This window comes from Agrilus planipennis, unplaced genomic scaffold, assembly GCF_000699045.2.
Source record: "Agrilus planipennis isolate EAB-ADULT unplaced genomic scaffold, Apla_2.0 scaffold42, whole genome shotgun sequence".
Classification (NCBI taxonomy): domain Eukaryota; kingdom Metazoa; phylum Arthropoda; class Insecta; order Coleoptera; family Buprestidae; genus Agrilus; species Agrilus planipennis.
The window spans coordinates 1,522,386-1,535,024 of record NW_020438888.1 but is presented as its reverse complement, the minus strand read 5'-3'; the positions used below and the strand labels follow the sequence as shown (position 1 = coordinate 1,535,024).

The window sequence follows — 12,639 nt, the reverse complement described above, 5'->3', positions numbered from 1 at the left end:
CTTTAATTCTTTTCGTTTCGTATTGTTACATTCATTTTTTATTAATCACTTACGATCAATTGTTCACCCGAATTATTTATGTATTATAATACTGTTAACCAGAATGGTTCATTTTTCTTTATTCGACAATGCATTTTTTCCTATTATGAAATTTATTCAATTATTTTTTAAAAGTAGTTTAATTGTTTAATTTGATGTATTAAGAAAAATAAAAGAATGACAAATACTGAAAAATAAAAATGAAAAAAATGTTTTTTATATTTTGATGCATTTAGGATTTTTAAAACTACGTACTGAGCAATTTTTAAAGACATTAAACTAATAATTGCAAAGGTCTTTCTATACGTCGAAAACGAACAAATCACAAAATCAAAAAAATATTAGAAGGAAAAAATTGACCATTCTTTTCTCTACTACAAAAATATGCCTATTGTTAATAATAAGGAATTCTTTTTAATAATTTTTAAAATTTGAACACATTCTTGTAGTTTCTGTTATACTTTGTCGTTTTCATGTTTAGAAATCAGTTGTCGTTTCTTTTAATGCATGAATTTGTGTTAAATTGCAATCATTATTAACTTGGAATAACTAAAGTTTTAAAACTATGAATGATTCAAGGAGTGGAATGGGACATGGTCGTGATATTTTGTTGTAGTTATAAAATCTATAGACTGATACATGTATCAAAACCAAATTGCAAGAACCTATTGCTATACATATATTTTAGACAATTTTTTAACTGCAACTACCTACAAAAGCCTAGTACGTTACCTTAGCTCGCATTACTTTATCAATTTTACATTAATTAAATAACAAGTATAAATTTGATGTATTATTAACAGAAATAAAAACAAATATTTAATTATTACTGCTCAACTGGGCTAGAAGGGGTTAAAAAGTATCCACCTCAGAACTAATGGAAATCCGTTTTGATATCTTTTGGAAAATTTCATAGTCGTGTTACGGCCCTGTATTTTGAGCCCTTAAAAGATACTAAGTATTTGTAAATAATAACTAAAATCGCTTGTATATCTTGTCATCCCCTCTTTCCCTTGTCATGTAACAGCTCGCAATTTACCTTATTAGTCAATAATATAAGTACCTAATAAATAATAATTAAAACATTTAAACTGGTTTATTAATTACTAAAAAAAGCTTTGAAAAAGCTATTTTGTATATCTTTTGTTTGATTAAAATTCCAAAGTGTTTTGGTTTATTTCCAATGTTACAGTTTTTAAGTAATATTTTTGAAAAAAAAAAATAGCACCTACCTTTTTGATTGAAAATAAAAGCTTTCGTTTTTAATCCGCAGAGCTTACTTGTGTTTTCTTTGTGGGGTGTCTGGCGTCTTTTTCGAAAAATTATTTAAATTATTGAAAGAAGGGCATGAAATGTCTTTTTTATCGCTTTGTACTTATATGAATTTTATTTTTATTAATTGTTACAATTATTGGCGCACTTGTGGCAAATTATATTGCTGAAATTTAATACTAACTTATATATGTAGATAATTATTTGATATATACATACATGCATGCACACAAGACAAACGATTTAATTTGTTTAATAATTTCCTTAATATTTTTTAACCAAATTTTGGAATTTTACTAAAAATCGGAAGTCTAGTGAGCAGTGGCGGCTCGTATTCTGTAAAGATCCAGAAAATCATCTGGTTTACGATTTAGTACAAAATGATCTGTAAAAGGCCATTTTGTACAAGCGCACAATCTTTGTCGGTATGGTGTAGGTGCACTAAATTATTATTGCAATAAATTTAGTTATTATCTGTAATTTCCATTGTATAGATTCTGTCAACTGTTATCTCTCATGGGCGTAGCGAAAGATTTTTCCTAGGGGAGGCACATTCTCAGTAGCTGTAGGTTTATATAGGTTTAATGGGTTTCATTTCTATGTTTTTTAACTTTCTGATGATATTACTCTAGCTGTATGCGCCCATGGCTATCTGCTACGCGTCTCGCCCTTGGTTCTACCATATTTATTGCCACCACTCAGCTTACCCACCTACCAGAGTGTACTCACCCGATTCCTATCTTGATATAATTGAATATAACAGTTTGCATTCATTAAAGTGAACATACCAATGTACCATCCTTTGGTTTTACCCTTTACACTTATAACGGCTACTCCTTCCATCTACTCTCATTCCACCCATGTGTTACTTAAGCAATACAATTCTCCTGAAGGTTCTCAATGACTATCCCTTTCCATCCACTCTTAGTCCGTCCATCAATTACTTAAGCAACACAATTCGCCTATAGGTTCTCAATGGCTAACTCTCCCATCCACTCTCAGTCCGTCTATGAGTTACTTAAGCAATACAATTCTCCTAAAAGTTCTCAATGGCTATCCCTCCTATCAACTTTCAGTCCGTTCATGAGTTATCTAAGCAATACAATTCTCCTGAAGGTTCTCTATGACTACCTCTCCCATCCACTATCAGTCCGCTCATGAGTTACTTAAGCAATACAGTTCTCCTGAAGGTTCTCTATAACTACCTCTCCCATCCACTATCAGTCCGCTCATGAGTTACTTAAGCAATACAATTCTGTTGAAGGTTCTCAATGACTATCCCTTTCCATCCACTCTTAGTCCGTCCATGAGTTACTTAAGCAAAACAGTTCTCCTAGAGGTTCTCAATTGTTACCCCTCCTATCTATTCCCAGTACGTCTATGAGTTACTTAAGCAGTACAATTCTCCTAAAGGTTCTCAATGACTACCTCTCCCATCCGCTCTCAGTCCATCTATGAGTTACTTAAGAAATACAATTCACCCAAAAATTCTCAATGGCTTCTCCTCCCATCAACTTTCAGTCCGTCCATGAGTTATCTAAGCAATACAATTCTCTTAAAGGTTCTTAATGGCTACCCCTCCCATCCATTCTCAGTGCGTCCATGAGTTACTTAAGAATACAATTCTCCTAAAGGTTCTCAATAGCTACCCCTACCATCCACTCTCAGTTTGTTCATGAGTTACTTAAGCAATATGATTCTCCTAAAGGTTGCCAATGTTTTTGAGCATTATCGAATACATATACTGAATTTTAGGATGCAATTTGCTGTGCATGAATGTATGTAATATCGTGCATACACCAAGTCACTAATGTAATGGAACTATATACAGGGTGTCGGATTTAAAACTGTAGTAAGCTGCAATATTTCGATGTACATTATAATTGAATTGCTTTTAGTTTTTCATAATAATCACAGAACACGTAATTTTTGAATTTAAAAATTTTATTAAGTACATTCTAAAAATATCCTGTCATTAATTAGACGCGTAGAAAATTTTCTACTCATAACTGGGGAATCTCCACATTTCCTTGAAGGATAATTTTTCAGGATACTGATGTATTTTAACCAGATGATATTATTATTACTATCGAAATATTTCTCTTGCGCCCTTTTTTAAATAGACACCCCGTACAATCAATTAATTAATAACTGCGACAATAATTAGAATTTGACTACGAACAATTATTTTTATTACATGTCGCCGAAAATTCCGGCGAATGTTTTTCTGAGATTTTTCATAGTGTCTTCGGCATCTTCGGTGATAGAAGATTGTTGGCTACCCTGGCGTTGGAAAGGTCGCGGCGGGGGGTCCGGAAGACGTCCTCCCACGCTGCTCGGAGTGGATCCCACACCGACCCCACTCACGCTGCCACTGGTGCTTCCGCCTCCCCCGATTCCGCTACTACTTATTGTACTTGACTGTGATGCTGTGCATAAAAATTTGATTTTAGAACAAACAATAAAAGTGAGTCATTTGTTGTAGATAACTACAATGAATGGAATTTTTACGTTTTCCCTGAAAAGTGATGACTAGTACGTTTGTGGGCTGCGAAAGTGCTTTAAAAAACAGAGAAGAAAACAAAATTAAATTTCTGATTTTATCGTTGCATACGCTTTACCAGTTGCGCAGTCACAGGGAGGTTGTTGGGGGGTCAAACTACCCTCCGACTAGTAAAGTTTTTGACGTGACAACGTCTTATAATTCGACGTAAAAACATGACTCATGCTGCGTTACCTCGCTTTGAGGCGTTCCATTTAAGGTTTGAAGTGCAAACGAGAGCGCGGAACGAGCGACAAAGAGGCACAATCGGCCTCCGCGTTCGGCAGCGTTCGACATCTGTCTCTCTCCTACTTGAGTGAGCGATACGTCCGCGTGGACAGCTGCTATACAATAATACATTTACATGTTTTCGTCAAGTATGAAGTGCAGTGAAAAGTGAATGTGGTGTCAATTGTTTATAGCAACGATAATAGCGGCGATAAAGGTAATGATTGTTTCGATATTAAATATATCTTCAGTGATATATTGTCGAATTGAAGCTAGAGTTACAAAAATTTAAATAATGTTTAAAAGTTGTAAATAAAAGTTGTAAAACAATTGCTCAAAGCACATTCATACTTGTAAAAACTATGTACATTGGAAAAAAAATAAATAAAAATTGACATAATTGTATTTATGCGTACAAATAAATGTAACTTGATCAATTCAATTGTGATTTCCATTTACCCCCTTCTCTATATCCATACAAAATATCTATCAAACAAATAAAATTAATTTTTTTTTTGAAAAATGAAACCATTCCATCAGTATTTTCTTATGACATTGTCACGTTCAACTATCGTCAGTAAACCGACTTTACAGACAACCGATTTTTTTTTAATTATGTTACAGTCTGAGAGCGAGAAACAATTCCTATCAGTTACCGTTAGTGTATTGCTGTTGTTGATACATCGGATACGTTTAATATTTTATGATAACTCATAAACTAAACACAAGTAGACAAATATGGTAATAACCCTCCATTCATTTTTTTTAAAAAGTAAATACAAACAACCCGCATCCATTTTTATGCCACTAGATTTGACAGCAATTATTATTTTAGCATTTTTTGCCTTGACCCCCTACTTTTTACAAGTTCTGGCTACGCCACTGATACTTTCGGACATTGCATATTGAAGCGTGGGTAACAAAAAGCAATTCAAATGCCTTTCTGTACTTGCAAACAGTTATTATTTTTGTAAATTGCACTAATATGCGAATGTGTGATTCAGTATTATTCATTTAGTGAAAACCATTTGTATGTTTCATTCATGAAACTTGAGACACTCATTGACTTTTGGAAATGAAATGGAAACACTTTTTGTTGTTATTACAAGGAAATTATTTGTTTGATCAAAAATAAATTTTCCGGAATGCAATGACTTAAATTGAAAAATGTTGCTAAAATTTTCATTTAATTTTCTCTTAAATTTTCTACTATTAGATTTTTTATGTTCTTACTTAACAATTTACACAATATTTGTTCTTGTATATACGAATATATTTCAATATATCATCCCATATAAATTTTCCTGGGTTTGTATTGTCTCGTTGTAGAGGGTGGCCGTTACGTTATAGAGAGTTAGTGGGTATAAAGGGCATATATATGTTAAACTAACCAATGTTAAGAGTTTAGTTATAAAAGGCTTATACTGCAAATATTTAGTCCATCTAGCATTTTTGTATAATCATAAAGCTGGGTTTCCACTGAGGAAACATTGACGAACTTTTTATGTTGCTATTCCCGAAAATGTTTCGCATAGTTGACATAAGTGTCTCTATATGTTGTTGTCGACCGTTTCCATTGTGAAAGATATATTTTCTAGGAAAATCGGAAACATACAGAAACAAATGCGTGTGGAAACAGGTGATGCAACTCGTTGTAATAAGTAATTAAGTTGTGTCTATAGTCTAAAACTAGTCTAGTAGTTCTACAGGAGAAGCAGCTTTTGTGTATAATTAGGTGTTATGCTACTAATATTTAGTCCATCTGTCATTTTTGTTTTGTCATAAAGTCAGATTTCCACCGAAGAAACATTGATGAACTTTTTTGTGTCTGTTCCCGAATATTTTTTGCATAGTTCGTACAGGTGTCTCTATATGCCGTTGACGTCGGTTTCCACTATGAGAGATAAATTTCCAAAGAAAATCGGAAAACGAATGCGTGTGGAAACAGGTGATGTAACTTGTTGTAATAGGTAATTAAGTTGTGTCTATCGTCTAATACCAGTCTAGTAGTTCTAAAGAAGAAGTAGGTTGTGTATAATTCATGTCCTGCTAGTCATATTTAGTCCATCTCGCGTTTTTATCTAATCGTAAAGCTGGGTTTCCACCGAAGAAACATTGACGAACTTTTTATATTTCTGTTCCTGAAAATGTTTCGCATAGTTGACATAAGTGTCTCTATATGTTGTTGTCGACCGTTTCCATTGTGAAAGATATATTTCCTAGGAAAATCGGAAACATACAGAAACAAATGCGTGAGGAAACAGGTGATGTAACTTGTTGTAATAGGTAATTAAGTTGTGTCTATCGTTTACTAGTTTAGTCGTTCTAAAGGAGAAATAGCTTGTGTATAATTTATGTCCTCTTTTTTAATCCTGGAAGCAACCTGACTCAGCAGCTATTCCATCAATGTGCTACATATTTAAACAAAATTTTGTATAGGTACTCTTATTAAGTATGTTTTTTGCATTTTCACTGACTTCATCATCCTCCCTATTCCCATTTACTCTGTAGATAAGGGATACTAACAAAGTTCTAAGGAACAACATGTAACATTAGTTGCTTGGGTGGAAACAACAGATTTACGTATTCTGCCCAAAAGTTTCTGCTGATTATACAAGGAGAAATACCAGACAACAAAAAGTTCCTAAATGTCTCTCCCTTAGAAACCTAACTTTAGAATTCCTCTAAAACAATTGGTTTTATAAGTAAGAAAAATTTGTGTCAAAATACATGATATTGCATAAAATCCGGTCCTGTGAATCATCTCAACTAATGTTGGAGTCTTTACACGTAGACTGAGACATTTGCAAGTGAATTTGCGTAAAAAGAAAGCAAATTGTTCGTTAATAGTGGTAAAGTTCTTTATTTTCTGTAAATACGTGCCTAGAATTGCATTTATTTCACGACCCCAGTCATCGGTCGCGAAAGTTCATGATCCGTTTCAATGTGACGTAATGTGCAAACAAGACACAAAATCCCTTACTTTTAGGCATGTTGAGTCACTACAACTAACGCTTTTGCTTAAACACGTAAAATGAAACATTCGCATACGTTATATGTAAGTAAATTGCTCGTTAATGGTAATGAAACTTTTAGGTATTTTATGTTCATTTGCACCCAGTTTTCGAGATTGCGTCGGTTTTATGATTCGGTTTACTAAGAATGCAAGAAAAAGTTATTAGTAGTGTGTCTTAATGTGACGTCACGCGAAGAAGAAGCAAAAATGATGTAGGTTTTTATTACTAATGCAGTATAGGTAGATATACATATTTCCTAGCCCTGCAAACTTTTACATAAAATACAGTAAAATAAATATAAAGAATAGTAACTAATAATTTCTTCGTCAGTAGTTTATTTGCAATATTTGTAATACTGATACCATGAAATATCCCTAGATGGAGTATATTGGCACGTAGAAAGAAAATTTTAAACGGTTTTGTCCACTTTACAAAATAAAATTTGTTTTAAATAACCACAGAGGGGATAGTAAAGCCATATGTAGAGATTTGCTACTAATTAGTGAGTTCATTAATATTTGAAAGGATCTTTCTCAATTTAAAGCGTCGAACTGCTAAAGGAGTGCTGATGGGAGCTACATTTTAAATTTGTTCTGTTTATATTTTAGTATATTTTTTGTTATTCGTCCACCTCTGTAGACTGCAACATGATAAAGTACAGTCTAAAACTTCCCTTAAAGGACACACATTCCAATGAAAGAAAGACTTGGAATTTCAGAAATTATCCCAAAAAATTTAATGTTGCTTCTTTATGGTATTGGTGGTGTACATAAATACCTTGACTATCTCTCCGTCCAACATTGGACAGCGACGTAAATTCGTTTGCGGTGTTCGGTGGTGTTTCCGAATAATTCAAACTACTCAGACTCCCCAGGATGCCTCGGGACGGTACTGGAGGCGGTACGGGTTCTTCGGTTGTGGGACTTCTGTTGAAGGGTTTGCAAATTGCGTTCATGCGCGAAACCACGAGATCGGCAATGTGTCTGCGGTCTTCTTCCTGGGTTTCCCCTAAAAGCGACAAAGCGCTATCGTTTACTTCGATTATGTATTCTTTGCCTTCTTTTGATACTACTACTTCTAAAGCGCAGATGTCTAAACCTCCAAACAAGTCCGAAACTTCATCTATCCAATTCTTGTACCTAAAAACAAAATAGATAAATATATATATATACATATAATATGAGTTGTTAGAAGTTTCCAGCGTGTTTTACAAAATAAATTGACCAAAAACTTCGTTGTTACTAAGTGTCCCACGAAAAAGGAAACATTTCCATTCCCACAAGCTGTGTAATGCTCGTGGGCGAGAAATCCCTGTGGACTATGCCAGAGGGTGGTGGTTGGAATGGGAAAGATGAGACAGATGAAATGACCACAAAAGAGCGAGAAAGATTATGCTTGGAATACGTATTAGGGGAGACCGGGGATGGTTGACTAATTTTTTACTAAATAGTTCATATTTTTTTTTGTTTTAATGTATATAGACAAGAAAAGCATGTTAATTGATAGAAAATCTATTAACCTAATAAAAATATGTAATATTTAGTTCTTAGTTTAGTATAATACTGATGATTTAATGCATTTTACAAAATATTAAATCTTAGTCAATCTACCCCGGGCCCGGGGTAGGTAGACCATATGCCCGGAGTAAGTTGACTCATGTACCAGTAAGAGTCAAATCATGAGAAGGAGCAAATAATTAAACAATTTTTTTATACAATTGAACCTTTTGTTAAAAAATAAACTGGCTAAAGTTTCTTCTTCTAGATTAGTAAAATTTGTCAATTTTTTATTATATATTGTGTCCAGGGTTAATTCTGCTCTCGTCAATTTCGGATTCTGTTCTAATTTTTCTTTTAATTTGGCCACGTAACGATTTAAATGTCCAATAAAAAGTTAATTTATGTGTTGTTTTCAACTACATATTTCATTGGGGTTGGTTGAATAATTATTCAACCAGCCCCGAAAAAAATTGGTCTACCAACCCCAGACGGCATTTTCAATTTTGATCGCATGGCTAGCCTAAACACTGCCGTTGACTTGAAAAATAAGATATGAAATATGATAAATGTGCCCTCATTAAACGCTAGGACTAATAGAAAAATGATTTACATAAAACGAGTAGGCATCAGATCAAAAAATACAACATATCAAAATATTACTTATGTGATTGAAATATGAAAAACATGTCACTGTTCGAAAACAACGCACGACCGCAATGTGACGCTTCAAACAACTGAGCGGGACGCGAAATGTAATGCTTGGTTATGATCAGATGACATAGTTCATACACTGTCGAAGAGTTTTCGGTAGTTAGTCTACCTACCCCTATAGTCAACTATCCCCGGTCTCCCCTACTGCACCAGCATTTGCCTAAGTGATCCAAGGAAACAACAAAAAAACATGGATCCGGAATCGAACCAACATCATCTTCTTGAAGCTAAGCAATGGTCTAAACCACTAGGCTCTGGGCCCTAGGTCATGCCTAGGACTATTAGACCAACACTGAGACCAATCTCGTAGCGGTCAAATTCTGGCACTTAACCCAATACAATGTAAACGTAAAGATGTCGTATTACTTTGTTCAAATCGAGAACTTTTGCAATTTTTTTTCGATTACGATACTTACCAAATTATTTAGGTACCTAGAAAACTTTACTTTCTAGCAATTAGGTAGTGATAAACTAGTATTCGCAGAAGGGGTGAAAATTATAGCACCATGGTACTTTGAGTTGTCATAAAATAATTGTTTTATTTCCGATTACGTGACGATTACCAATGAGAAGTTGGCACTAGTAAACAATTAAGTACACACGCACTTTTTAATCATTTAGAATACATATTTAGATAATAACTGCGGATTTTATTGACTTTTATGAACGACTCATTGTGTAAATATAAAAAATCATATCGATAACAACCTGTCAGGCATCTGAATTTGTTCCAACATTGCCGAACCCATGTTGGTCTTCCAGCAGCCAGAAATTGATTTGCGCATGAATGCCTTATAGCTGTGGCCAATTTTTTGAACGTGAATGTCGTATTTGGAATAGATGTACGGTTCGACGGTGCAGTAGGCGTTGCCCATAACGGCCACCACGCTTGCGATGTCCTGGAAATCCCCCATATTATCTATTTTCACCTTCCCGAGACCACCGTGCGCGTGACCTATTTTGACAACCACTGGGAACTTCGAATACGTTATCTGAAAATCAAAAACAAGAAGGCAATGAGAAAAAGAAAAAGAGGATGGTTGAAAAGAAGTGAAAAGATGTAATTACGGTTCCTATTTATAGTACCTACATGTATGTCTTATTAGTTAATGCACCTGAGTTTGCTTACTTAACCTTATTGAAGCTAATTGACGAATTGGAGAATGAGGACGCATTTTTGGTATCTGTTTTTTCTTTAAATAAACGAAGATTTTTGGCAATCCTTATTTCAGTTGTCAGTGGCAAAGATTAGGTATGTTATATCATGTTTTGGGACACACAATTACAAAGATAATAAGAAATTTATGAATGATTATAAATCTTGCAGCTGGGTTTTTAATTATGAGTAGTAGAAATCGCAAAATCCTATCGTTTCAAAATCTTTTCTCAAAGATAAGAAACGAAGAATGCAACTTACCGTATGTCCCACAAGACGTGGTCTAGGATAGGTTAAATTAGTGTTCATAATCTGGATAATGAATAAACAAAGATTTAAAAATTATTTCCCAAATTATGTGCAATTTTCTACTTAACGTATGTTTGAAAATGAAAATGTAGGGATCAATTATAGAGATAGAGGAGTAATACTTAGTTTGTATAAAGAGTAACAGACTGCAACGTAGAGAAGTAAATATTAGGAAGGGAGTCTTACAGGGATGCACACTGTCACCGCTACTTTTTAATCTATACATTGAAGACGCTATCAACATCATTAAAGACAGTACAACTGTAGGGATAGATACAGAGGGGCAAAAGATTAGTATGCTTAGATTTGCAGATGGTATAGTAGTATTAGCATCTAGCGGGGAAGAGTCAGAGATAGCATTAAATAAAATAGATGTGGTATTGACAAAACAGTATTGTATGAAAATAAATAAAAGTAAAACAAAAATACTGGTACGCAAGGGAAGAAAAAGTAGGGAAAGTGCGAATATAAATATAGAAGACGAAAAGTTAGAAGAAGTGACTAATTTTAGTTATCTAGGAAGTCAGATAAGTCAGGACGGAAGTAGTTGTAGGGATATAAAGCAGAAGATAGCGCAGGGTAAAGTCGCCATCAATAAAAAGAAGTGACTTCTGTGCTCGCGAACGGTTAATTTAGAAATTCGAAAAAGATTGTTGAAGGTGTATGTTTGGAGAGCGACGCTGTACGGGTGCGAAACATGGACGATGAGCCTGGCGGAAAAGAAAAGATCAGTAGCGTTTGAAATGTGGTGTTACAGGCGAATGATGAGGATATTGTGGATAGAGAAGGTTAGAAATAAAGAGCTATTAGAAAGAATATGAGAACAGAGGTCAATAAGAAATAGGCGAGATAGGTTAGTAGGACACCTTCTCAGGTATGAAAGTCTAGTCAGAGACATATTAGGGGCAGAAACGGGAGTTAGGAGGGGTAGGGATGGATCTAGATTAGATTACTGTCCACAAAAAGTTAAGGATAAGGGTTGTTCTAGTTTTAGAGAAATGCGAAGTTTAGCTCAGGATAGGAAAGAGTGGAGGTACGTGTCCAACCAGTCTTAGGACTGACGACCTTATGATGATGATTCTTTACTTTTTTTAAGTGTCTTGCACTATTTTGCTCGCTAAAAAGTCAATTTATGCTTTGGAGGAAAGGTACGTTTCCGATTTTTCACAACTATCATAACTGATATGACAAACTCACACGTATCATAAAAAATTTCAGCATTTAAGAGTTGGTAAATAGAAAAATTTGTGCTTAGCAGAATTAATAAAAAACGTAAGTAACAGATTAAATTAGCAAGATCAAGACTTAACATGCGAGACGAAGACCAAAACGGAGACTATATCAGACTGGGACAATCTTGATCTTTCTCTTGCTTTGGTCATCAGTACGCATATTTTGACCCTCGTAATGGCTCAAAACCTAGAGGTTATTTCTTTGGTATAAGTAGCAGTGTATTATAGCACAAGTAAAGTAAATTTGTAGTTACATTTCAAAAAAAAATTATTTTTTAATTGTAATATTGTAATTATGCGTTTTGGGGGTTGATTTTAGGGGGAATCATAAAACATACTCGGAAAAAGCCGGAAAAATCTCGAATACCTACAAGTTTTTTATTCATCTGAATACATTCTGACTTATGCTTGTGGGGTATCGCAAATAAAAAAATCTTTTCACCCCGAATGAACTTCGTTAATTTAATTTTACTCTTGGCTCATACACACGCAGACATATGTATCTATTTACAGTTATTAGATGAATACATTAGAAAATGTTGGCTGGTGTCTTAATAATTTCTGATGATATTCATGTACATTATATACCTATGCTACACTTTTATAGATACCTACATATATGTATAAGTAATTT

At 34.2% G+C, this 12,639-nt stretch overlaps 1 protein-coding gene across 1 annotated transcript in view; it reads right to left on the bottom strand.

The window, feature by feature from the left end:
- Positions 1–549: 549 nt before the first annotated feature.
- Positions 550–12,639, bottom strand: part of LOC108744882 (synapsin) — an 84,533-nt gene continuing 72,443 nt past the window's right edge. The window contains exons 7-9 of the mRNA XM_018480839.2: positions 10,017–10,300; positions 7,876–8,237; positions 550–3,740 (exon numbers count right to left, since the gene is read on the bottom strand). Of these exons, the coding sequence (XP_018336341.1) occupies positions 3,505–3,740; positions 7,876–8,237; positions 10,017–10,300 (882 nt within the window). The 3' untranslated portion in view covers positions 550–3,504. The remainder of the gene's footprint in view (positions 3,741–7,875; positions 8,238–10,016; positions 10,301–12,639) is intronic.